The sequence below is a fragment of the Erythrolamprus reginae genome, chromosome 11, assembly GCF_031021105.1.
Source record: "Erythrolamprus reginae isolate rEryReg1 chromosome 11, rEryReg1.hap1, whole genome shotgun sequence".
Taxonomy (NCBI): Eukaryota; Metazoa; Chordata; class Lepidosauria; order Squamata; family Dipsadidae; genus Erythrolamprus; species Erythrolamprus reginae.
The window spans coordinates 20,995,619-21,021,887 of NC_091960.1; the positions used below are offsets into that span (position 1 = coordinate 20,995,619).

At 43.4% G+C, this 26,269-nt stretch overlaps 1 protein-coding gene across 2 annotated transcripts in view; it reads left to right on the forward strand.

The window, feature by feature from the left end:
• COL9A2 (collagen type IX alpha 2 chain) overlaps positions 1 to 25,637 on the forward strand; it is a 130,432-nt gene extending 104,795 nt beyond the window's left edge. For both annotated transcript variants that reach the window (XM_070764523.1, XM_070764524.1), the window contains 10 exons: positions 1,176 to 1,229; positions 4,646 to 4,717; positions 6,656 to 6,691; positions 9,651 to 9,695; positions 11,085 to 11,117; positions 12,078 to 12,224; positions 18,319 to 18,373; positions 20,457 to 20,645; positions 22,697 to 22,774; positions 23,808 to 25,637. In XM_070764523.1, coding sequence (XP_070620624.1) covers positions 1,176 to 1,229; positions 4,646 to 4,717; positions 6,656 to 6,691; positions 9,651 to 9,695; positions 11,085 to 11,117; positions 12,078 to 12,224; positions 18,319 to 18,373; positions 20,457 to 20,645; positions 22,697 to 22,774; positions 23,808 to 24,007 — 909 coding nt within the window. In that variant the 3' untranslated portion in view covers positions 24,008 to 25,637. The remainder of the gene's footprint in view (positions 1 to 1,175; positions 1,230 to 4,645; positions 4,718 to 6,655; positions 6,692 to 9,650; positions 9,696 to 11,084; positions 11,118 to 12,077; positions 12,225 to 18,318; positions 18,374 to 20,456; positions 20,646 to 22,696; positions 22,775 to 23,807) is intronic.
• The last annotated feature ends 632 nt before the right edge of the window (positions 25,638 to 26,269 follow it).

Here is a 26,269-nt window from a genome sequence, read left to right on the forward strand (position 1 = left end):
TTATTATTATTATTATTATTATATAGAGTGGATTTCAGTTGTCCATTTAATTTTCCAAAAAAGTCTGATTTTTCCCCACTAAGACTTTCGTGAGGTGTTCCACCCTCTCCTCTTAAGATACAATGTTCTTTTTGGAAATCCTGGTCTTCTATTCAGGCTGGAGTTACTGTGAGTTACAATCAGAGGTGATATTCAGCCAGATCTATCTGGTTCGGGTGAACCGATAGCTCTGACTATGGGAGGACCTACCCACCTGCCCTGATGTAATCAGGTCTGTTTTATCCATGTTTTTGAGGCTGTTACACATGCCCGGACGGGGCACATGCACTCACACTTGCGAACCAGTAGGGAAGGTAAGTGAATTCCTGGTTACAATGGTCCTTCAGGGATGGAACAGCAACTTTTGGCCTCTCTCATGATGACTCATGTTGGCTGGGAATTCTGGAAGATGACTCATGTTGGCTGGGAATTCTGGAAGGTGTAGTACTGTATTTTTTGGACTATAAGATACATCTGAGTTTAAGACACACATTAGTTTTTGGGGAGGAAAAGAAGAAAAAAGCTGATTGGGAGGGGATGGCTCCCTGAATAACCTCAATCAGATGTTCCCAGAGGTGAACTTTAGCAACAGGTTTGTTGGTTGTGAGCTCTGTGCCTTGCTTTTCTGTTTGAGAGGCATTTTTCCAGCCTGTGAAACCTGTTTCAGAGGCTTTTTTCCAGCCTCTGAAATCTCAATTGTAGCCCCACCCCACCTCTTTTTGAGACGTGGGGCGGGGTTACATTTGGCGTATAAGACGTACCAAAATTTTAATCCTCTTTTAGGGGGTAAAGGGTGCTTCTTACACTCTGACAAATACAATAGACTCCTAAACTTCTGTTTTATGTGGAAGAGTGAATGGTGAATTGGACCCCCTGATTCAGTCTTTCAACTTGAAAGTCACACCTGTTAATAACTAATTTTATTACCAAGCTATAGAAAGAGAACCTTCCAAGGCTGAATATGGTTCCTCCTCTGTCTTTGAGAGCAAAGGAGGGGCTTGTCTGAGTCACTTATGCAGATTGCAGTTCTAGCCCACATTCAGATTTTTCCTCATTTTACTGTTGTCTTGGTTGCAGCTCTTCCTCCTGTTCCTTGAGGTTATTCCTTCTGCTCATGATCATCCTCTCTTTTGCAGGGAGATCGGGGTGAGAGAGGGTCTACGGGACCTCTAGGTCCACAGGGAAAAGTAGTGAGTATGAACCTTGGATCCAAACAGGTCCCATTGTTTCTTCCTGCCACAGATGATTGATCCTTGGAAAGCCTAACCCCTTCAAGTAGTTGGATGGACATTTTTTCTTTGTATTTTACCATGGATGAAATATTTTTGTAAACAAAGCTTATGTCACTCATCTGTGCCAGATTGCCTGATAGTAGGGCAAGTAGCTATACATAGTAACTATATAATAACTATATAGCTATTATTTATAAAATAGTACTAAACTATTAATTTAGAACTAAACTAAGTGTTCTTGCCTTAAATATAATAACTACTATTTAGTTACTATGATGATGTTAGTCCATCTTGTTCGAGGAGGACCTTGACATCTAATGAGTTGTGAGCTATACACGATGTGTCCACAGGTGGCTGGTAAGGCCTATTCGGGCACGAAATGTTTTGCCACATGTTGGGCAGACATCTGGGCACCATTGTTATAGCATTTGCATTTGTTATATTTATTTATTTATTAGATTTGTTATATATATTTGTTATATATAGTAGTAGTACTATATACTGTATAGTAGTACTATATTTACTATAAATATAAAATATAAATTTATTACTACAAATAGTAGTAAGTATATTTAAGGCAAGAACACTTAACTTTGCTCATTGTTTAGCTTTCTCTAACCCCTATGAAAAGAGCCTGTTTTCTGTAGTGGTGAAGGCATCAGTAGAGAAACTGGGTGTCTGTGAGTTCTGGCTCCACCTTAGTTCCATACATAGCTAGGTGACCTTGGGCACACCACTCACTTTCTCTTAGCCCTAGGATGAAGGCAATGGCAAACTAATTCTGAAAGTCCTAGCCAAGAAAACTGTGGAAACTTGTCTAATTTCCCCAAAACTGGACACAACTGAATGGAACAAAAATAATCTTACTATTGGAGTAATACAGTGGTACCTCGTCTTACAAACGCCTTTTCTAATGAACTTTTCAAGATACGAACCCGGTATTTAAGATTTTTTTGCCTCTTCTTCCGAACTATTTTCACCTTAGGAATCCAAGCCGCCACTAATGGGATGCCCCGCCTCCGGACTTCTGTTGCCAGCCGAAGCGCTGGGATTTCCCTGAGCCTCATTTTTCTGGGAATCCCCACCTCTGGAGTTCCGTTCTCAGCTGAAGCACCCGTTCTTGCACTGCTGGGATTCCCCTGAGGCTCCCCTCGCTGGGAAACCCCCCCTTCGGACTTCCATTGCCAGCCGAAGCACCTGGTCTTGCGGTGCGGGGATTTCCCTGAGACTTTCCTCACTTGGATTCCCTTCATTTTTGCCGATGCTGCTTTGAATCCCAGCGAGGGGAGCCTCAGGGTAATCCCAGCAGCACCAGAACAAGCTCTTCAGTTGGCAATGGAAGTCCGGAGGCAGGGATTCCCAGTGGCGCAAGGCAAAAGGTGAATTTTGGGATTGCATACATTATTCGTGTTTACATTGATTCCTATGGGAAATGTTTCATCTTACAAACTTTTCTACTTATGAACCTCATCACGGAATGAATTAAGTTCATAAGACGAGGTACCACTGTACCCTTATTCTGGTTGGCTCTGGGCCAACTCCTGGCCCAAGGACTGTGGGGGTCGATGTGGGTGAATCCTTCCAGTGTCAGAGGCCTGTTTTACTGCCAACTGCTTCGGACAGAGAAGCAGTGTCGGAAGCAGTGAGTGACTGTGAAATGGGATCCTCAGAGGGGGTCATGTCAGGCAGACCATTAGGAAGCAATTCATCCTCCTCCTTATCTTTGCTGCACTCTGATGAAGAAGCACTTATTGACGTACGCAGGTGAAGGGCCATGAATAGAAAAGAGCAGCTACATAGGTATTACAAGAGATAAGAGAGTTCACCTGTGGTTGGGTGTGGTTCAACTACTTAGGGCTGCTGTTAAATGGGCAGCGTGCCAGCCTCTCAGTGTGGAAGATTATTCGGAGAAAGAGGAAGTGGCTTTTGTCTCATGGAATCTCTTTGCATCGACCCCAGGACTTGGACATTAAACCATAGTTAATTGTGTGAGTTGCCAACCGTTGAAGAAGGGTAGCTGTGACGTTTTCACAGCTGCTTGCTAAACGCTTCGTGTTTGTTTATTGCTTTTCACTGCCTTCAAGTCTGTTGTTTTGAAAGTGTGCCCTTTGACTGCAAAAAGGGTGTTTTGCTTTCCTTTTATTTTTGATAAAGCTTTGTTTTTAACTTTTCAAGTGTGTGTGTTTGAATTCATACCTTTGCACCTAATTTGGGGCTCGTGCCTTTGAACCCGGCAGAACACTTATATTTGGAAAAAATATGAAACCAGCCATGATGAGTGGTTAATGCAAAGATTCATATTGAATTTAATGAATTTAATTAAATCTAATGAAGTTAGATCCTTTACATCATTGAAGATGCAATGCAGAGCTATCTCTCCCATCCTCAATTTATGACTTTAGCATGTATCCACCAGGCAGGGTAGGAGTTATTGCTGTGTAATTAACAACACTTTGCTTTTAGGAATTGTGTATTTTTCAGACAGCCCTGTGAAAGTAGTTAAGCTATGTCGCATAAATTCTTTGCCAGCTATTCTTTTGTGGCCTGCAGATACAGTAAAAATTTGATTTTATGGCCCAACTGGGAGGAAAGGATACGTTAAATTCAAATACACACAATTTACAGACAGTAATCTGGACTGATTCACCAAAATTTGTTCTTTGGCAAATTCAAATTCAACCCTGTTCCATCCCCTCAAAACCTATTGAGGGGTCTCCCTTGGCGCTCTCTGAGCTTTGTTGTTTTCTTGCAGAAGTTTCAATTAAACTAGGTAACGTCATCACTGCTAGTAGGAAGTAGGGTTTGCTCTCTATTTATATACAAGTGCACCAGGGGTGGATTCCCAATACCGCTCCTGGCACACCCCAGCATCTTTTTGCTTCTGCGCATGTGGAGGAAGCAAAAACGCACTGAAATCTTGTGAGGGAACACGTGCATGTGCAGGAGCAAAAAAGTCACCAAAATCTTGCACCCACGTGTGTCCCCTCACAAGGTTTTGCTTCTGCTCATGCACATGAAGCAAAAATATACTGGGATGTGCATGCACGCACACAAGAGAACAAAAGGTTTTGCTACCAGTGCATCGTCCTCTGCTGTACTGGTAGCAACCCACTACTGAAGTGCACTGATGATATCACTTAGTTGGGTCATGAAACATCTGCAAGAAAACAAGCAAGCTCAGAGAACACCAAGGACCTCTCATTTCAATCCCTGAGCTATAAATATTCTCCTTTATTGATTAAATCCCATTGACTGAAAAAATCAAGCTTTATTGTATTATTGCAGGAGAAAGAGAGTGTTTGTATGTATGTGTGCCTGTCTTCCTTCTTTTCTTTTTTTCTGTCTCCCATTTCCTTTTCTCTCTTCCCTTTCAGGGCCTTAAAGGAGACCAGGGCCCCCCTGGGATTCCAGGGCCACAGGGACTCCCAGGAGTTAAAGGCAGCAAGGTCATATTTTTATCTTCCTGACTCAAAGTAAAAATTCTGTAATCGGCAATGATCAGTGTGAAAGCTCTGATTTTTTTTTAAAAAAAACCAACGCTCTGCAAGATTTATGTCTTTAAAGTTCCCATTTTTCCTGGCAGCCAAATTTACCCAGTGGTTTTCCATGATTTCATGTAGCATTGTGAAGCACCTAGAAATTTGAAATGTTAACTGATTTACAAAAACAGAAAAAAAAACAGATTAGGAAATAGCTTATATGTCCTCATAGAACAGATAAGATGCAGCATTCCCATATAATAGTAATGGTGAACCTTTTTGAATTTGCATGCCAAAAGGGTGTGTGTGCATGTGCTAATATGCACACACATGCGAACCCATTCCTCCCCCCCACTTGCACACCCCCTGCGCTGCCCCTGCACATGCACACAATTTTCCGTACATGTGCACAGGCCTCACTGAAGCTTGCGACAATGAAAAAATGGGCAAACTGGAAGTTTTGAAAAACTGACTTCCTGAAGCCCCAGAGTGCAAAAAACAGCACGATAGGCAAATGGGAAGCCCATTTTTCCAGACTTCTGTTTTGCCTGTTGTGTGGTTTTTGCACTCCAGGGCTTCAAGGAAGTTTTCCTGAAGCCTCTGGAGGGTGAGATGGCCTTCCCCAAGGCCAAAAATCAGCTGGCTAGCATGCGCATGCACTCTGGAGCTGACATAGGACAATGCCTTACATGCCCTCCGATATGGCTCCACATGCCACCTGTGGCACGCATGCCATAGTTTCACCATCATGGTCATATAGCATTATGTCACATTGGGCTGCAGTTCTGCTTACTCCTTTATTCAGCCCTACCACCATCAGCCTACAAGGCAGTTCTTAATACTCTTAATCCTCATTGAGACCCTGAATGAGCCAAAAAGTAGTTTGTCCTGATCCGGATAACATTGAAGTTGATGGCCCAAAATAGAGACTTGGATTGTTAATTAGATTGCTACCAGTAAGAACAATATAAGAACCTTGTAGGATCAGAATTATTTGGTTTTCTATAGTAGCCAAGCAGGTATCCATTGAAATCCCATAACTGGCATAATCTAGTCATTCTCAAATGATATTGGTTGTGATTAGATTATCCAGTTTTCCTGGATATTCCATTTGGGAATTGTCTAGTCCCAAACTGTTGTGATTCAGCCTGAGGCTCCTCAGGGACCGGCTGGATCTCTGCTGGATCCATGCCCAGAGGAGGAGGACAGTGAACAGGAGGGGGAGGACCAGGCAGACGGGGGAGAGGAACGTCAGGAAGAGGAGGAGGGAGAGCAGCCTGAGACCCCCGGAGGGGGGCTCTCCCCAGCTAGTAGCCTGGATTCATTGGATGAAGACGCACAGGCTATAATAGACATGAGGCAGTGACGTGCAGCTCAAAGACGGGGCCAATTAGAAAGGTATTTCCATCCCTGAATTGGCAACAGCTGGGTTTGGGTGTGGTTCTCCTCAGCAGGGTTGAAAAGGCAGGCCCGCCCTTACAGTCTTGTGGAGAGTTATCAACTAGGAGTCCTGTGACCTTGCTTCGATTCTCGGCATCTCTGATCTTGGCTTGTGGCCTAGAAGTCTGGAAGACTTGGGGGAGGCGTGGGTTTTATTATCTCCAGCGTTGTTTTTGCCAGCAAGAATCCTGTTTTATTGCATGGCCTTCGTGAAACCTCTGTGAAGCTTCATAGTGTTCCTGTCTGTAAGAACAGTTTTTGTTACCTGTGTTTGCTTGGATTTATATAAACTGCCTTTGCTTTTTACCAGTGTGTCTGGATACTCTTTTTGGTTGGTGTTGGCGTCTGGGGGGACCCAGACAGAACACAAACCATCTGGAATAAACCTGTTGAAAGCCTTCTCAGAGTGCTGCAATAGAATCCACATCTTCTAAATTTCATATTTTTCCCTTTTCCTCTCCGTAGGGCTTCCCAGGAAAAAGGGGCTCCAAAGGTGATATTGTAAGTACATCTGTTGCATCTTTTCCTTTTAATCATCGTTACTACACGGCTACCCTACTGAAGCAACCAGCAATTTATTGTCTACTCTTTTGATCATATTTTATTTCTTTAAGTTTTGTTCTGGTGGTGGCTTCAACATAAAATATTCCCTAGGCAGCTAACGAAACATACAAAGAGTTGTACAATTAATCCGTATGAATCAATGGAGAAACAGCAGCAGATGCAGCCTATTCAATAACTATGAAATAAATAAGGAAAAAGAGAAAGATTTTCATTAGCTCACAAAGTCTTGGTGCATGTGGGCAATTGGAAGGATTAATTGCATGGGATAATGGAGAAAAACGGAACTCTCACCATTGCAGCACATCTTCATAGAAGAAACAGGATTCCTTTAAGGTGCTTTAAGACCAGCAATTGGGGGTTAGAATAAAGGAATCTTGAAGTGAGATAAGAATTCTCCAGCTTTCTTTTATTACTGCATTTATTAAGGCAGGATTTCTCTGAAGCTTTTAAATGTCTTTTTCCAAGCAATCTGCATGATGAGCTAAATATCTGTTTTTGCACACAAAAAAAACACACAAAAAAATCAGCAACATTCTCTCTCTTCGATCGGCTGATTATTTGAGTCAACTGCAGCTCAAATGAGCTTCCACCAGTATCGGGTTCCTACTGGTATGGATAAGGACAATAAGCACCAATAGTAAAACAGGAGATGTGGGCGCAGCTTTGGGACTCTGGCATTCATGCACGTGCGTCCCAGCGAGATTTTACTTCTATGCATGCGCATGAAGCAAAATCTCGTAAGGGGACATCACATGCGTGTGAGATTTCAGCATGCATTGAAAAAAAAATACCAAAATCTCATGCACGTGTGCATCCCCATGTAATATTTTGCTTCCTGTGCATGCGCAGAAGCAAATTCTTGCTGGAATGCATGTGTACGCACACCAGAGATCTGAAGCTGCATGCGCAGAACACTAGTAGCAGCAACCCCCGCCTAGCTTCTACGATATGGATTAGGTTGGCTTCCTGCAACCCGGTTTTGTGGGCATGGCTTGGTGGGCATGGTGTGGCCTGGTCAGCGTGGCAGGGGAAGGATTCTGCAAAATTTCCATTCCCACCCCACTCAGAGGCTACGCAGAGAGGGTGTTTACCAGTTCTCCAAACTATTCAAAATTTCCGCTACCAGTTCTCCAGAACCTGTCAGCACCTGCTGAATTTCACCCCTGCACCGGATCCTGTGGATGTCTCTGTCCAGAAATCAAGTTATCTCAAGACTTAAAAGTTAAGAAGCCATCTTCTCTCTGCTCCAGTAGCTGGAAGGTCTATCTTCATCTGGGACCTTCCGGATCAGACCTTGGCATTTTATGGTCCCCGGGCCACATTTGCCTCTCTGACTGTCCCTGTCTGGTCTGTGTGAGGTCAATTAGAAATAAAAAATAAATAAGGCAAGATTGGCAAAGATCAGTAGCAGGTTCCTACAGGTATGGACGAGGATGCCACACTGGTAGTAAAATTGGAGCTGTTCCCAGGTGTGTGCACGTGTGAGTCCCAGTGAGATTTTGCTTTTGCGCATGCAACAAAATCTTGTGAGGGGACACCCATGTGTTTGAGATTTGGGTGATTTTTTGCATGCACGGAAGCAAAAAAATTGCTGAAATCTCTCGGTGGTCCCCTTTGCATGTGCGAAGCAAAATCACTCTGGGACACGCATGCATGCCAGAGACCCAAAGCTGCATGCACAGTGCACCAGTAGTGGCAGTAATGGCAACCCCCACCTGGCAAAGATGTTTAAAAGTATGTCTGCAAAATGTTGGAAATGTAACCAAACACCAGGGACGTATTAGCATATGAGGAGGACATGTGTAAAAGCAAAGAAATATTAGACAAGAATACATACAATGATTGGAAAAAACATTAAAACAACATATAGATTATAAACCAGAAATATTCTTGCTGGACATAAAACCTGAAAAATATGACAAAGGGAATATTACATGTCTTGACAGAAGCACGAGTACTGTATTTGCACAGTACTAGAAAAATGAGGAAAAAGCCCATAGTGGATGATGCAATTGTGCAGAAATGGATAGATTGACTTAAAAGTGAAAGAAAAAGAAGATACAGAGTATTTTCAAACATGGGACTTGCTTTATAAATGGTTGGACAGTAGATGTAGAAATTAGGAGTGGGAAAAATATTATTGTATAAAAATAAATTGATCCAGACAATTTGCTGTTCGCTAAGCACTTATGTATGAAATGTAAAAATGCATAAATAAACTGTTAAAAAAAAGAAATCAAAAATAAATAAATGAGTTGCAGGGGACAGGAGAAGAAGCCAAGTTGCATCCAGTTTTGTATAGTCACAGTGTGTTTCTTCAGTTGGCTGGTGGTTGATAGAGGGCGAAGAGAGAAAGCACTTTTCGGTACCCCTTTGCCTGGAGCAGCCTGATGAGGCAGTGCGTCAGCCTCCATGCTGCTTGCTTGCTATCGGCTACCATAGCAACGGGGGAGAGGGGAGGCTTAGGTATGGGGGGAGGCGTGCTGGAAGAGATGTCTCCGTATATGTCTGATTAGGGAGCAGAAGGGAGGGAAGTTCTCATCATCTACTGTGCTGCCGAATGGACTTGTTTATAGCCAGCTTAAGGTCAACTGTCCTGGCATACCAAATGCAATGGCTCCACCTGAAGATTTGTCCCATATGACATTCTGGAGGAATGGGGATTGAATGATCAGCCTAGGTCCTTGGAGGGAGGGATTTGGGAATGCTTTCAATATGTAATTTTCATGCCTGTAGCCTCAGATCTTGCTTTCATCTTGTTGCTATCAGTCCTTATCCAGGAAAAGTACTGGGTTGTTTTTTTGGGGGGGGGGTTGAATGGAGGCACATCTGACACAGTGGTGGTGGTCGTTGCATGAAAGGACTGTTATTATGGCTTATTCTTCTTTTCTCATAGGGGAGTCGTGGTGTTGAAGGCCTTTCTGGAGGAAAGGGGCAGAAGGTGAGATGGTCTACAGCAGAGTTTCTTAATCTCAGCTCTTTCAAGAGGGGTGGACTTCAACACCCAGAAGTCTCCAGCCAGCAGGCAGGAATGAAGGCCATTCCTCTTAATTATTTCCAGAAGTGATTAAGAAAGAAAATAGAATATCCCAGTATCTTTTCAAAAGGGCTGACTGTTGTTTAAGTGAAGATGGCCATTTCCTTGCTCCCAGAGCTCTGAACCTGCCGGAGATCATGTCTTACAGTCTCCTGATGGAGAAATGATGTCTGGAGTGAATGTGGGTGATCCTGTGTCCTCTCCTTGTCCAGAGAGGAATTCTGAGAAGCTAGTTAATTTGTCAGCTCCTTAATAGAATAACAAAATAACAGAGTTGGAAGAGACCTTGGAGGTCTTCTAATCCAGCCTCCTTAAGCAACAGGCTGTATATCTGTGATGGCACCAGGTGGGGGGCAATTATTGAGGAGGGCAGCCAAAGCCTTCTCTAATGTGATCACTAGTAGAAGGAGTAGGCCTTCAAATCCTGTTAACTGGGAATGATGGAAAGTAATGTCCAACACTTGTGGAGAGCCCCATTCTAAATGTTGATGCTACTAGACTATGATTACATTGTTGAGATTCAGGTAACTAGACTAACCATCTGCATAGAACCGAACTAGGTTAAGACATAGCAGCTAATGTGGAATCCTTAGTGCTCTCTGAGCTTGGTTGTTTTGTTTCAGAAGTTTCCATAACACAACACAACATTGTAACTTCATCTGTCAGGCCTTCACTAGTAGATCAAGCTACTATTACAACAGTATAGAGTCTGTAGCCGTGATGGCGAACATATGGCACGCGTGTCGCAGATGGCACAGGGAGCCATATCTGAGGGCACGTGAGGCTTTAGCCTGTGTCAGCTCCAGCGCACATGTGCATGCTAGCCAGATGATTGTCAGCCTTGGGGAAGGCCGTTTTGCCCTCCGGAGGCTTCAGAGTGTGGAGTGCACAATAGGGAATCCAGAAATCCATTTTCCGAACTTCCCATTTGCCCATTTTTTCACTGTCCCAGGCTTCAGTGAGGCCTGTGTGCATGCGCGGGGACAGGGTGGATTGTGAGAATGCACAGGGGCAGCATGGTGGGGGTTGCACATGCATGGGGAAAGCAATGAGTTTGGGCATATGTGCACATGCTAGCACACACACACTCACCCTTTTGGCACGTGAACCAAAAAGGTTCGCCATCACTGCCCTATATCATTTCAGACAGGTGGCTGTCCAGTCTCTTCTTAAAAGCCCACAACTTCTGAAGGCAAGTCATTTCACTTGTTAAGTGTTCTTCCCCAGAAGTCTCAATAACTCTTACCTATATGGAGCCTCAGCTAAACGTTTCTCTTTGTTCTTTATCTTTAGGGTGAATTGGGTGAACCTGGACCAAAGGGGCAGGTAATTATTTGCTATGAGATCTTATTTTGAACAGAGTGGTTTATCTTGGGTATTTATATACATATAAATATGGAAAAAATATATAATAACTTTTATGATTGCGGATGAGAAATAATTGTTCTTATGGGAAACAAAAGGCTTGTATAATGGGTTATTTATGCTAAGAACAAAATGATAATTTTGGTGGATCTGTAAATTTATATTAAAAATAGTTTTTATATCACTGTAGCTTATCCCTTGCATATACTATATAATTATAATGTTTTACATTTTTAACACCTTCAAATAGCAAAGAATAAAAATTTTTTAAAATAAATGTTAAGGCAAATATCAGGCAATTTTTTTTTAACATAATAGAAAGCTGCCATTTGTTACTCACTGGAAGATTTTTGCATCAATGATTTTTAAAATAGCTAGACCTTATCCCCCTCCCCCAGGACACTTTCTCACTTTTAAAAATTATCAGAGGAGCCCAAAATAATTTTTGTTTATATGAGTTATATTTTTTGATAGTTAACATATTAAAAATTAAAATGAATGCATCTGCTACTGCTTTTATTTATTTATTTTATTTATTCATTGCATTTATATGCCGCTCACTCCAAACGGACTCTGAGCAGCTAGCAAGTATAAATACAATAGAAGTTTAAAAAAAAACAATTAAAAACATCACTAAAATCACATGTATTGTAAAACCATACTTGCAACCATTTTGATTCTCACCACCATTTTGTTGGATTTTAATACAGGCGGTATTCCGTTAATGTCTGTAATTGGGTCCAGCAACTCGCTTACTAAGTGACATGGCTAAGTGAAAAAAATTCCACAAGTACAATGACACTTCCCGAAGTTCCACTTCCAATTGTTAATTGAATCATGGGCTGGGGAATTCTGGGAATTGAAGTCCATACATCTTCAAGTTTGCTGAAGTTAAGAAACTTTGCTCTTGTCCTTCCACAGCAAGGCATCCGTGGGGAGCCTGGTTTTCCTGGACCACCAGGCGACATTGGTGCCCCTGGAGTCAGAGGTTTCCTGGGACTGCCTGGCCCTCGAGGACCTAGTGGGGAACGTGGTGTCTCTGGAATGCCTGGGTTGCAAGGTGCCCCAGTAAGTAAATGTCATAAAAGTCCCATGTCGTGGTGGGATGCCACCACAGAGCTGGCCTATCAGCAATTTTTAAGGCCAGTTAGGATTTAATTAATTTAATTTAATTTAATTTATAAGCTGCCCAACTCCTTTTGGACTCTGGAAAGCGTACAAACAATATAAACAGTATAAAACAATATAAAACCCCTCAACAAACACATTCCTTACTTCTGGCGGGAGCTGAATGGTGTAGCTCAGTGATGGCGAACCTTTTTTTGGCTCGGATGCCAAAAGGGTGTGCACATGTGTGAGAGACCACACCCATAATGCAGTGCCCTGCCCCTGTGCATGCACCTAGCCCCCACACTATCCCCTGCACATCTGCACATGCCTCACTGAAGCCTCTGGATTTCTGGTAGGCCTGTTGGGCTGTTTTTCACCATCCCCAAGGTTCAAGAGGCTTTCCTGAAGGATGGGGAAAGTGAAAATGGCCAAAAAGAAGCCCCAAAATCAGCTGACTAGCATGCTGAAACTGACATAGGGCTGTGCCTCGTGTGCCCTCAGAAATGGCTCCACCCATGCCATAGGTTCACCATCACTGGTGTAACTCAACAGCCCCAGGCCTGACAGCAAAGCCAAGTTTTCAAGGCCTTTTGGAAGGCCAGCGGGGTGGGGATGATGCAAATCTCTATGGGCAGTTGGTTTCAAGAGCTGGAACCACCACAGAGAAGGCCCTCTCACGTGGTCCCGCCAGTCGGGCAACCCTTTGGGCCCTAATCAGTGTCTCCAGATGTTCTCCAAATGTACAGACTTCAAGGTCAGTATTCTCTATCCTGTGTGGCCATTGAGGAGAATTTTAGGGGTTCATTTCCACACTTCTGAAGAATGGTATCAACCAGGGTGACATTCAAATTTTCCCCCTACCGGTTCTGTGGGCATGGTTTGGTGGGTATGGCTTCCAAGCATTCCTAGCATTCAACCTGACTGCTTCTTACCTCCTTCTCATTTTTGCTCTGTGTGTATGAGCCCGAGAAGGAGGAGAAGAGGAGTGGGAGAGACCAGTCAGTGGTATGATTTACTGGTTCTCCGAACTGCGCATAATTGCCACCACTGTTTCTATAGAACCTTTCTGAACCTGCTGAATTTCACCCCTGGTGTCAACTTGGCATATACCTGACTACAGAATAGGTGATCTTAGAGAAAAACCTTTTTTTTCTCTTAAGATCTACTGAGAAGGTTTCACTATGGGTCTGTACACACGAGTTTTGTCTTCTAATTAAGTATCATCTTAAGCAGTTTCAGTTTCAGTTTAATCAGATTTGTATGCCGCCCCTCTCCGCAGACTCGGGGCGGCTCACAGTAACAGCAATACAAGACAAATCCAATATTAAATTAATTTTAAGAACACCACAAGTTAAAAACCAGTCATACACACTAGCATACCATACATAAATTTTATAAGCCTAGGGGGAAGGAACATGTCAATTCCCCCATGCCTGACGACAGAGGTGGGTTTTAAGGAGCTTACGAAAGGCTAGGAGGGTGGGGGCAACTCTGATATCTGGGGGGAGTTGATTCCAAAGGGTCGGGGCCGCCACAGAGAAGGCTCTTCCCCTGGGTCCCGCCAAACGACATTGTTTAGTTGACGGGACCCGGAGAAGGCCAACTCTGTGGGACCTAACTGGTCGCTGGGATTCGTGCGGCAGAAGGCGGTCCCGGAGATATTCTGGTCCGGTGCCATGAAGGGCTTTATAGGTCATAACCAACACTTTGAAATGTGACCGGAAACTGATCGGCAACCAATGCAGACTGCGGAGTGTTGGTGTGACATGGGCAAATTTAGGAAAGCCCATGATAGCTCTCGCAGCTGCATTCTGCACGATCTGAAGTTTCCGAACACTTTTCAAAGGTAGCCCCATGTAGAGATTTTTTCTGGCAGGGAATTAGATCAGTGACCCTTCCTGGAACACAAAAGGAGGATTACTGATCTTACTTGGGATACTTGTCACTTGCTCTCCACCTGGCCTTCCAACAGCATGGTGTTTCTTTCAGTGGGTCCCCCAACTGTTTCCCCTTAGAGGAGGCTGCCCGCTCCAACTTGGAATGAGTCCCTGAAATGTGTCTAATTCTGAAGAACTAACCAGAGCATACAAAACTTTCGCCAGACCAATCCTTGAATACAGCTCATCTGTCTGGAACCCACACCTCATTTCAGACATAAATATATTAGAAAGTATCCAGAGATATTTTATGAGAAGAGCCTTCCACTCTTTTACTTGTAACAGAATATCTTACGCAACCAGACTTGAAATCCTAGGCTTAGAAAGCTTAGAACTATGTTGCCTTCAACAATACCTAAGCATAGCTCATAAAATCATCTGCTACAGCATCCTTCCTGTTAACGACCAGTATTACAGTGGTCTAAGTGAAGGACCTTCAGGAGTAGGAAGTTATGGTTCTTATAATTCCACTTGAAACCATGTAGACTGAAGTCAAGGACCATAAATTCCTACTCCTGATTTTTTAAAAATGTTTTAATTAAACTATAGCAATCTCTCTCTCTCTTTTTCTCTCCCTCTCCACCTCTCTCTCTCTGCGTCTCCCTCTCCCCCTTTCTCACTCTCTCTCGCCTTCCCTCCATTCCTATCTCTGTCTCTATCATTTCTATCATCTCTGTCTCTGTTTTACATACGATATATACAGATACGGGTGCATATACATATACATCTGTATATCATTTGATATACATCATTTGTTTTTATTACCAGTTCTTTGGGCTTGGCTTGGTGGGTGTGGCATGGCTTGGTGGGCATGGCAGAGGAAGGATACCTCTGAAAAGTGTTCAGAAATTTCAGATTGTGCAAAATGCGGCCGTGAGAGCTATCGTGGGGCTTCCAAGACTCGCCCACATCTTGGCAACACTCCGCGGCCTGCACTGGTTGCCGATCAGTTTCCAATCACAATTCAAAGTGTTGGTAATGACCTACGTGGCATTGGGCCAGAATACCTTTGGGACCATCTTCTGGCGGGCCCGGGACAGGGGTTTATCCTCTGTCCTGGTGCTCCTCGATCTCTCAGCGGCTTTCGATACCATCGACCATGGTATCCTTCTGCACCGGTTGGAGGGGTTGGGGGTGGGAGGCACTGTGCTTCAGTGGTTCTCCTCCTACCTCTCTGGCCGGTCGCAGTCGGTGTTAGTGGGGGGTCAGAGGTCAGCTCCGATGTCTCTCCCTTGTGGAGTGCCTCAGGGGTCGGTCCTCTCCCCCTTGCTATTTAACATCTACATGAAACCGCTGGGTGAGATCATCCAAGGACATGGGGTGAGGTATCATCAATATGCCGATGATACCCAGCTTTACATCTCCACCCCATGCCCAGTCAACGAAGCGGTGGAAGTGATGTGCCGGTGCCTGGAGGCTGTTGGGGCCTGGATGGGTGTCAACAGACTCAAACTCAACCCGGATAAGACGGAGTGGCTGTGGGTTCTGCCTCCCAAGGACAATCCCATCTGTCCGTCCATTACCCTGGGGGGGGAATTACTGACCCCCTCAGAGAGGGTCCGCAACTTGGGCATCCTCCTCGATCCACAGCTCACATTAGAAAACCATCTCTCAGCTGTGGCGAGGGGGGCGTTTGCCCAGGTTCGCCTGGTGCACCAGTTGCGGCCCTATCTGGGCCAGGACTCATTGCTCACAGTCACTCATGCCCTCATCACCTCGAGGTTCGACTACTGTAATGCTCTCTACATGGGGCTACCTTTGAAAAGTGTTCGGAAACTTCAGATCGTGCAGAATGCAGCTGCGAGAGCAGTCATGGGCTTACCCAGGTATGCCCATGTTTCACCATCACTCCGCAGTCTGCATTGGCTGCCGATCAGTTTCCGGTCACAATTCAAAGTGTTGGTTATGACCTTTAAAGCCCTTCATGGCATCGGACCAGAATACCTCCGAGACCGCCTTCTGCCGCACGAATCCCAGCGACCGATTAGGTCCCACAGAGTGGGCCTCCTCCGGGTCCCGTCAACTAAACAATGTCAGTTGGCGGGCCCCAGGGGGAGAGCCTTCTCTGTGGCGGCACCGACTCTCTGGAACCAACTCCCCCCGGAGATCAGAACTGCCCCTACTCTTCCTGCCTTCCGTAAACTCCTCAAAACCCACCTTTGCCGTCAGGCATGGGGGAACTAAACATCTCCCCCTGGGCACATTTAATTTATACATGGTATGCCTGTGTGTGTGTCTGTTAGTGTATGGGTTTTTTTTAAATCTTTAAATATTTTAATTAATTGAATTATTTATGATTTGTTTTACACTTGTTGTGAGCCGCCCCGAGTCTTCGGAGAGGGGCGGCATACAAATCCAAATAATAAAATAAAATAATAAATAAAATAAATCTTCTGCCGCACGAATCCCAGCGACCGATAAGGTCCCACAGAGTCGGCCTTCTCCGGGTCCCATCGACTAAACAATGTTGTCTGGCGGTACCCAGGGGAAAATCCTTCTCTGTGGTGACCCTGGCCCTCTGGAATCAACTCCTCCAGAGATTAGAACCATCCCCACCCTCCTTGCCTCCCGTAAGCTACTCAAAACCCACCTATGTCGCCAGGCATGGGGTAACTGAGTTACGCCTAGGCTGTGATAGATTTGTATATGGCATGACTGAGTTGTATGATTTTAATAATGGGTTTTTTATGTGCTTTTTTAACATATTGGATTTGTGATATTGTATTCTGTTGTGAGCCGCTTCGAGTCCTCGGAGAGGGGCGGCATACAAATCTAACCAATTAAATTAAATTAAAATTCCCATTTCCTCCTGATCAGGTGAGACTCAGAGGGCAGAGAATAGATGAGGGCAGAGCCAATCAGAGTAGTTCTCCAAACTACTCAAATTTCCACTACTGGTTCTCCAGAACTGGTCAGAACCTGGTGAATCCCACCTCTGATATACATATAACCTTTGAGATGGTGTTAACTCCTGGAATCTGCCCCTCCTGTTTCTTGGCAATGGTTTGGAAGCATTTTCGTATTGCTTTCTTTCCAGGGCTGGGAGAGAGAGACTGGTCCAAGATCACCCAGCTAGCTTCAATGCCTAAAGCAGGATTAGAATTCATAATCTCCAGCCTGGTGCCTTCACCCCTCTTCTTCACTCGGCTGGCCTTGATATTGGCTGGAGTATCCAATACCAATCCTTTCTCTTTCCAGCCAACCAACGGGAAAGGGAAGAATGGATTGTTTAGTCCTGACCTTGTTCCTACAGCGGAAGTTATTCCCTACAGAAAGGAGAGAACAATAAATAAATTATTATGGGACCGCCTTCTGCCACACACCTCCCAAGGACCAATTAGGGCCCACATGGTTGGCCTCTTTAGGGTCCCGTTGACTAGACAATGTCGGTTGGGAGGGCCACGTGGGAGGGCCTTCTATGTGGTGGCTTCCACTCTCTGGAACCAGCTGCCCCTGGAGATTTGCACAGTCCCCACTCTCCTGGTCTTCCAAAAGGCTGTGAAAAATTGGCTTTGCCGGAAGGCCAGAAGCCGATGAGCTATACCATCTAGCTCTGACCATAGATATGAATGATCTATTTTGGAGATTTTAAATTGTTATTGTATTGTTTTTAAATGTTGTGCACTGCCCAAAGTCCAGAAGGAGTTAGGCGGTTTATAAATTAAATAAATTAAATTAAATTAATTAAATACATGTACACATTTCTCCAGGCATTTATTTATTCAACTTCTATGCTGCCCAATTCCGAAGGACTATCTAGCCAGCATATAAATTTCCACTAAAAAATATCTGTGGCTGAAGATTTCTTTGTCTGCCTGCCTGCCTGCCTGCCTATCTGTTTCTCTCTCTCTCTCTGTTTTCTGTGTGTGTGCATGCGCTTGGGGTTGGGGAAAGCAATGACAGCTTGAGCCCAAATGCTGGTAGGCAAGTGAAGATTGCATGAGAACTGAAGCAGACCAGTTTTTTTTTAATAGACACTGCTTGAGTATAATAACTTGAAGCCTCCCTGCAGGGAATCTCAGGTCCTGACAAACTGATTTAAGAGTGTTGTGGTTGCTGGCATTGTGATGTAGGAGAAGATCACAATCCACAATGGCTTCTTTTCCATTCCCCAGGGCAGGGACACTGGAGATCAGCATATTGTTGATGTCGTGATCAAGATGCTACAAGGTCAGTGTATCAAAAGGGCACCACTGGCCAAACAACACACTAACCAATGTGATGACCCTAGGGCCAAATGGAAATTAAAGCTCATGAATCAAATACCACAAACTTGGCAGTGATTTATCCCTGTGGGCCTGGCACTCCATCGGGAGACATACTCGGCAGGCTATAGCCGGGTTTCCTGATTGACGTTCTATGACACCCCTCAAAATGTGTGTGTTTTTTAGTATGTTTCATTGAAATGGACTTGTGTGAACAACCTTCAAATCCATCCCCAATTCCCTCTAAACTACAGCCAAATTTTTGCTCCATTGAAATTCTACTGGCTAGCTTTTACTACGGAGAGTCCTTGATTTATGATCACAATTGAGCCCAAAATGGATATTGCTAAGTAAGGCATATGTTAAATGGATTTTGCCCCATTTTATGTGACTTTTCTGGGCCACAGTTGTTAAGTGAATTACTGCAATTGTTAAATTAGTAACCTGATTGTGAAGTGAATTTGGCTTCCCCGTTGATTTTGCTTGTCAGAAGCAGGCGAGGGTTGCCGCTCCCGTTCCTATCAGTGCTCTGTGCATGCAGTTCCGTATCTCCAGCGTGCATGTGTCCAAGTGAGATTTTGCTGCTGCGCATGCGCAGGAAGCAAAATCTCACGAGGGGATGCACATGAGAGATTTCGGTGATTTTTTTTTGCTTCCATGCAAAAAATCACCGAAATCTCACACACGCGCATCCCCCCTCACAAGATTTTGCTACCTGTACATGCATAGAAGCGAAATCTCACTTAGATGCACATGCATGCACACTGGAGACATGGAGATATGTGCGCAGCTCAATTTTTGCTATTGGTATGATGGCATTGACCCTATCGGTAGGAACCTGCTACTGGTCAAAAGGTTGTGAAAGATGATCATATGACTGTGAGACATCACAACGGTCATAAGTATGAACCAGTTGCCAAGTGTCAAAATTTTGATTACGTGACTGTAGGGATGCTGCAGTGGTCATAAGTGTTTAAAATTGTGATAAGTCACTTTTTTTTTTGTATTGTTACTTTGAACAGTCAGTAAACAAATTGTTGTAAGTCAAGGACTACCTGTAATGTGAGTTATTGGAGATGCAAACAAGATGAAGATGGCCTGGGTGGTCTGACATGCATATTCAATTTAGCTTCAATTAATGGCCATGCATTAACCCATGTTCAGTAAATCTATCTAAATCAGGGTGGGGAATGATGGTCCCTTTATAACAGTTGGACTTCTAACTCCCAGAATTCCTGAGCCAACCATTTTAATATGTAAGCATAGCTGGCTGGAGAATTCGGGAGTTGGAGTCCACAAGTCATAAAAGGGCTGTCATTCCACACACCCCTGATCCCAAAGGCAGGGATCCCAAACATGGCAGTTTTAAGACTTGTGGACTTCAACTCCCAGAATTCCTGAGCCAGCCATTTTAATATGTAAGACTCAGGATCTAAGGGAGAGATGGGGAACGATGCTATGCTGGCTGGAGAATTCTGGGAGTTGAAGTCCACAAGTCTTAAAGTTGCCAGGTTTGAAGACCTTTGCCCTAGTCAATATTGCCTGGGCTCAGACACTAAGCAGAATCAAGGCTGATCAATTCCTGAAGGAAAAAACCACCAGGGAACACCAAAGCTGTAGGCTAGACTGGGCGGTTTAAAAAAAGAAGAAGATATGTACAAGTTCAGATACTCAAAGTCCCCAGGAATGAAGCAGCAGTTACAAAAATACATTTTACCCTGTTATGATTTAATCCATTTTTGTGAATGTCTACCTGAGTAACTTGAATCATAAACTAACAAACTAGCTGGGTTCATATAAAACATTAATCTAGAAATCGTTGAACCGAAGAGAAAACTAATCCAGCTCATCACGTTGTGCAAATACAGCTGCTAGGTAATGATAATGAACTCAGTTGTGTAAACACAGCTGTTGAGGAGCAAGTACACTGACTTGTGGGGAACCATGTCCTCACCGTCTGTCTTGAACTTCCTGAATTTGGGAAGGATGGCAGAGGAAACCACATGGGAGATGAAGCATTACTTTTCTTTTCATTTTTTGCCTTCCAGAACAACTGGCCGAGTTAGCTGTGAGTGCGAAAAGAGAAACTTTGGGTGGAAGTGGCATGATGGGGCCACCTGGCCCTCCAGGGCCACCTGGACTGCCTGGCTCCCAAGGCCCCCATGGACATTCGGGTTCCCGTGGTCTTCCAGGAATCCTAGGAGCTGTTGGACAGATAGGGAACACTGGACCCAAAGGTAGGAAGACGTCTTTGCATGGAAAACTTCATGTAAGGTTTTGTTCATCTGTTGAGGATTTAGAAGACATGAATAGACACCTGGAAATTTATTCCTGATCAGCATGAAGAACTTTATCCTTGAACAGACTGGAGATACCATTGGAAAAAAATTACAAAATAGTTCATCTTAATTCTTTAGGAAACATGTAGATTTTAAATGGAATTTTTCCTTTGCCAAACCTTTCAACATATCTGCCCCAAAGCTACGAGAGTTATCCAGAAAGTAAGAATACACAGCATGTAGCTCTCACGTGGAATGTTTGCAGGGGAAGTTGGTATTACTATTGTGTAACGGGAAGTCAGTGGAAAAGAATGAGCAGTGCCAGTGGTCAGTAGATCATCGACTGGTGATGATCAAATGTTAGAGATGAGCATCCTCATTCTGTGCGATGTGCACACTGTAATACGCTACTGGAATGCTAAGCGCCTGAATGACTGATGGGTGCCCAAGATTTGTGCGCAATGTGTGGCGATTTTCTTGGCGATTGCTGAGTTTTGAATTTTTTGGCTGAAGGAAAATGGGTATAAGCCCAAGTTTCATCTCTTATCACTATGCAGTTGAGAAAAGCCTCACCTTCAATCTTGAAACGGTGAAGAAATTCTTGGGTGGCACTGACTCTGTTGATTTTGTGCGCTTCATAAGCATCTTGAGCATCCATCGCAGCAGCGTTCATGCCCTCAGCATTCAGGTAGCATATTACAGCATGCACTTCGCACTTTGAGGGAAATGGAATGAGGACGCTCATCTCTAACCTTCACCACAATGCTAGTTGATGATCTACTGACCACTGGCACTGCTTGTTCTCTTCCCCTGGCTTCCCGCTACACAATAGTATTACCAACTTCTCCCATGAACATTCCCCATGAGAGCTACATGCCTTGTAACCTTACTTTCCGGATAAACCTCATGGATACCTCATCTCTACTTATTGGGTATTAGCAACTTCTGGAATTAATTGCCTGGAGAAACTTGCCAGGAATATCATTCAATCCCCTAATATTTTGGATGGCACCTTTATTTTGGTGCCACTAAAAATTCCCTTTGAATTGAATTCAGCCTCTATGAGGTGGATCCTCTTGTTCTCCCTTTTCAGTCTCACATGCTCTGGAAGTTTTGTTTTGTTTTACCACTATAAATCATGTTATTGAGAGTTGTCATCCCAGTATAATTGCAGGATAGTAAAAAATGCGTGTGAAGTTTTTTTTTGATAAAATATGTATAGTCCAGCCAAACACCAGGAACAGCTAAGGATTTCTGTGGCAGTTAACAGATTAACAGAGTTTCGGGATTAGGAAGCATAGAAGTTAAATACATACATACATACATACATGCATGCATGCATGCATGCATGCATACATACATACATTCCAACTCTCTGTCCAAAACAAGAGACCCTACATCTGCCTCTACCTAGGATTGAACTCATCACCTCCTGATTGTGAGGCAAAAGCTCTACCTCTAGGCCATAGGAGCTGGGCAGTTATTTACACTTTGGAATTATAATGGTACAGGCTATAATAACAGAATCGTAGAGCTTCAGTTTGGTGTAATGGTTAAGGAACCAGGCTAGAACCTGAAAGTTGTGAGTTCCAGTTCTGCATTAGGCACAATTCCAGCTGGGTAATCTTGAGCCAGTCATTCTCTCTTAGTCCTAGGAAAGATGCAATGGTAAACCACTTCTAAAACCATTGCCAAGATAACTGTAGGGAGTTGTCCAGGTAGTCATCAGGAGTCAGCACTGACCAGAAGCCACCAAAGCACAGAATCTGAAAAGCCTGATTATTTTTCTCCTCCCCCTCCCTCTTACACTCCAGTGAATTAGGGTGGAGCCAATCTGAGCTTCTTCCAGGTATTTTCTCTGTGTCCTGGATTTAAAGCAGGCTTTTGTTTTTGAAGCCCCTGTGGCTGCCTTTAACTAGAAAGAGCTGGACAGGAGGTCCAGTCAAACAGTAGGTCTACAAAATGTGAATCTAATAAGGGTTAACTTTTGTGGTTTCCTTAACTGACAGGAAAGAGGGGTGAGAAAGGAGACCAGGGAGAACCTGGCCATGGACATCAAGGGATGCCAGGGCCTCCAGGCATACCAGGTGAGAGGATCTTTTGAGTTACCTTGAGAGAAACAGCCCTGTACATTTGGGTTCCACCACCATGTGTGGAATAACCTCTAGAATCCCCAGTCCTTCTAGCTAATCATTACACAGGATATCCTTGGAGGACATTCAGAGTCACTCAGGGTCACCTTTTAGTGGGGAGACGGGTGGCATAAAAATAAAATAAATAGTTGTGGAAAGTTCCATCTCCAGGCACTGCACAAAATAAACCACCGAATCTTTTTCAGTTTTAGAGAAAGTGCTGATATGTTTACAGCTATGGATTTGAGGTAATAAAATCAGTGCAGTGTAACTCTCACTTTATAGTATAGCAGCTTCCCTTGAGAAAGATTTTGTTTTCTCTTTACTGGGAAACAGGAAAGGAATTGTTCAATCATTTTTCATGGTGGGAGGGATGAAGGAGTTGTCACAAAAGATCTGGAGGAGATGACTTTGGGAGATGTTATACATCTTCATTTAGTTATGAATGCGATAGATTTGTACTTACAAGAAAGAAGTGAAAGATCTATATGTGGAGAAGTAAAACAGTGGTCAGAAGAAGCAGTGGCAGCAGAGACCATGGGCTATAGAGACTCTTTGGGGATGTCTAGCTTCACCCCATGTCTTCTGTGCACCACTGCTTTCTAAACAATTGATATAAAGAGCTCTTAGGTTTAGTTCTTGTACAGATTGTTGGAGATGTCTCAAGGGACATCTGTTCTGCCCCAGGTTATGGACTTCCTGCATGCGCAGGAAGCAAAATCTTGCAAGGGGAGGTGTGTGTGAGATTTCAGTGATTTTTTTGCTCCCGTGCATGCCAAAATCCCCCTTGCATGCACTTCCCCTTGTGAGATTTTGCTTCCTGTCAATGCACAGAAGCAAAATCTCGCTCAGACCCATATTCACATGGCAGAGATTTGGAGCTGTGCGCACAGCTCAATTTTCGCTACCGGTGTGGTGACATCAACCGTACTAATAGGAACCCGCAATTGCATGCAACTATAAACTCTACATTGTTTCATTTTTCCAGGTCCCCCTGGTCAACCTGGCCAAGCTCTCAATGGCAAACATGGGGAGCGAGGTGTGCCAGGTGCTCCAGGAGAAGCAGGACGTCCTGGTTTACCTGGGCCTTCTGGCCTTCCTGGGTTTTGCGAGGCAGTTGTCTGCCTTGGGGCCTCTGCCTCAGCTCAGCTAACCGAAGTTGGTTCTGTAAAAGGACCTGCATACTGAATGTCGTCAAATGGAAGGCCTCCATGGTAGACATCGCTGATTCATCAGAAGCTTCACTACTTGCATTAAGCGACGAACACACCAGGACTGGGCTCAAAAAGATGTGAAAGTCACCAATACAAAACCTCCTGAATGATGAGAAACCTTTGCTTGGATCTGAACGTCCCTGCCAGGGGTAGATTTCTCCTATTGCCACTATTGGTGCGCTGTGCGCGGAGCTTTGGGTGTCATGCATGCATGCATCCCAGCAAGATTTTGCTTCTGCACATGTGCAGGATGCAAAATCTCCAAGGGGAAGCATGCATGTGAGATTTTAGCAAATTTTTTTGCTGCCACACATGTGCAGAAGCAAAAGAAAAATCACTGAAATCTCACGTGTGTGTGTTTGTGTGTGTATTCCCTCATAAGGTTTTGCTTCCTGTGCTTGCACAGAAGTAAAATCTTGCTGGGACACACACGTGCATGCAGGACACACAAAGCTCACAGCTCAATTTTTGCTACCGGTGCAAGGTTCTTTACTGTTTCGATAGAAAGCTACTAGTGATCCGCACCTATTGAGTCACCTTTGCTGGTGAGAAGACACTTAGACATTCTGAGCGGCACCAAATAGAGGTTCATACATACATGCAAAAAATTGCTGGCATCTTGGATCAACCTTGAGTTTCTCATTGTAGAATTGCTTCTTTTTTATTGATAAGAAATCGTAGAATCCTTCACACACACACACACACACACCATTTTTTTAAAAATATGCTATCTTGAGGAAATGAGGAGAAATTCTCATTTTGGGCCCTATTAATTTTTTTGAAGTAGAATTCCACACAGTAGCTTTTATTTTTATGTTTATGGGTTCTTGGTGCTCTTTGGGCTTGGTTGTTTTCTTGCAGACGTTTCATTACCCATCTAAGTAACAGCATCAGTTCTAAAAGGGAGTGGGGCAAATCCTACTCTCTTCTAGCACTGAAGATGTTACAAAGCTTTTGGTAATGAAACTTCCTTAAGAAAACAACCAAGCCCAAAGAGCACCAAGGAACCTGCAGTTCAGCCTTGAGCTACAAATAGCCTTTTCTAATCTGTTAAGATATTTATGTGATCTATGGACTACGTAGGAGAAATTCAGAATTCAGACAAAAAAAAAAATCCTTCAAATCCTTGTTATCTCTGTGAGGTTTTTTTTAATCCCTTGAGGTTTACTTGTTACAAAAACTTCATCATAGTAAAATATGTTACAAGATTTCTTCTTCCCAAGTAACATCTCATGAGTGAACTGAGATAATTCTTGATTTACTGCCTCCCCCCTCCATGCTCCCATCATTTCAGCTGCTTTTGTACCTAGGGTCTAATTTGTTAATGTTTTGGTTAATTATATATTATTGTATCAAGTTGGTTGATGGGATTGATATGTCCAAATTAACTGTATTTTAATTACAAAATTAGCCCTTTTTAACCCCCTTTTCTATTAAAGTTATTTAATGATATGCAACACTCAGTGTGAATCACCTTCTCAGAGTTGTAAATCTTTGTAAACTAAGGATTTTTAAAGTAAATACTAATTAAAAATATTTTTTCTCCACAAAAGAAAACAAACACTGAAGAATGAATATCAATAAACTTAACAGTTCTGTCCGATTTTCTTGATTTAACAGGCTTGTAAAACAGCTATTCTTCACTAATTATTCTTGTAAGTTGATTAATCATCTTCATGAAAACAAATATTGGATCTTGATATTATTCTAGATGTCTGCTTAGATTACTCCAGAAGAACCCTTTAGTTTGGTCACTACACTATAAAAATATTTTGAGACTCTAGAAAAAGTGCAGAGAAGATGCACATACACAGATGAAACATGGAGTTCTAGCAGATATTTAGCTGACAGCCCAGAGATATGATCAATGGTTCAGTAATACAAGCCAGATACATTAAGTAAATATTATTTACTTTGGCAAATATCTTAGTCAACAATAGTCCTACATTGTTAAATCAGTCAGTACATGTACAATACTATGTCTTAATTGTTCAGCTTACAAATACATAAACCAGTATTTAACACAGTTTCTACTACAGCAGTCACAGAGAACATAATAGAAAATAGCAGAGGGAGAGAACTACACTTCTGGCTCCCTCTTATGGCAATCTGTAACAATAACTGTTAAAGCAATAGTGTTTCAATACATTTAAGCATACATTGTTAGTTTCTTTTATATATTGCCAAACCCAACCAGTTACGTACATAGTACTAACATGAGATATAATATCAGTCT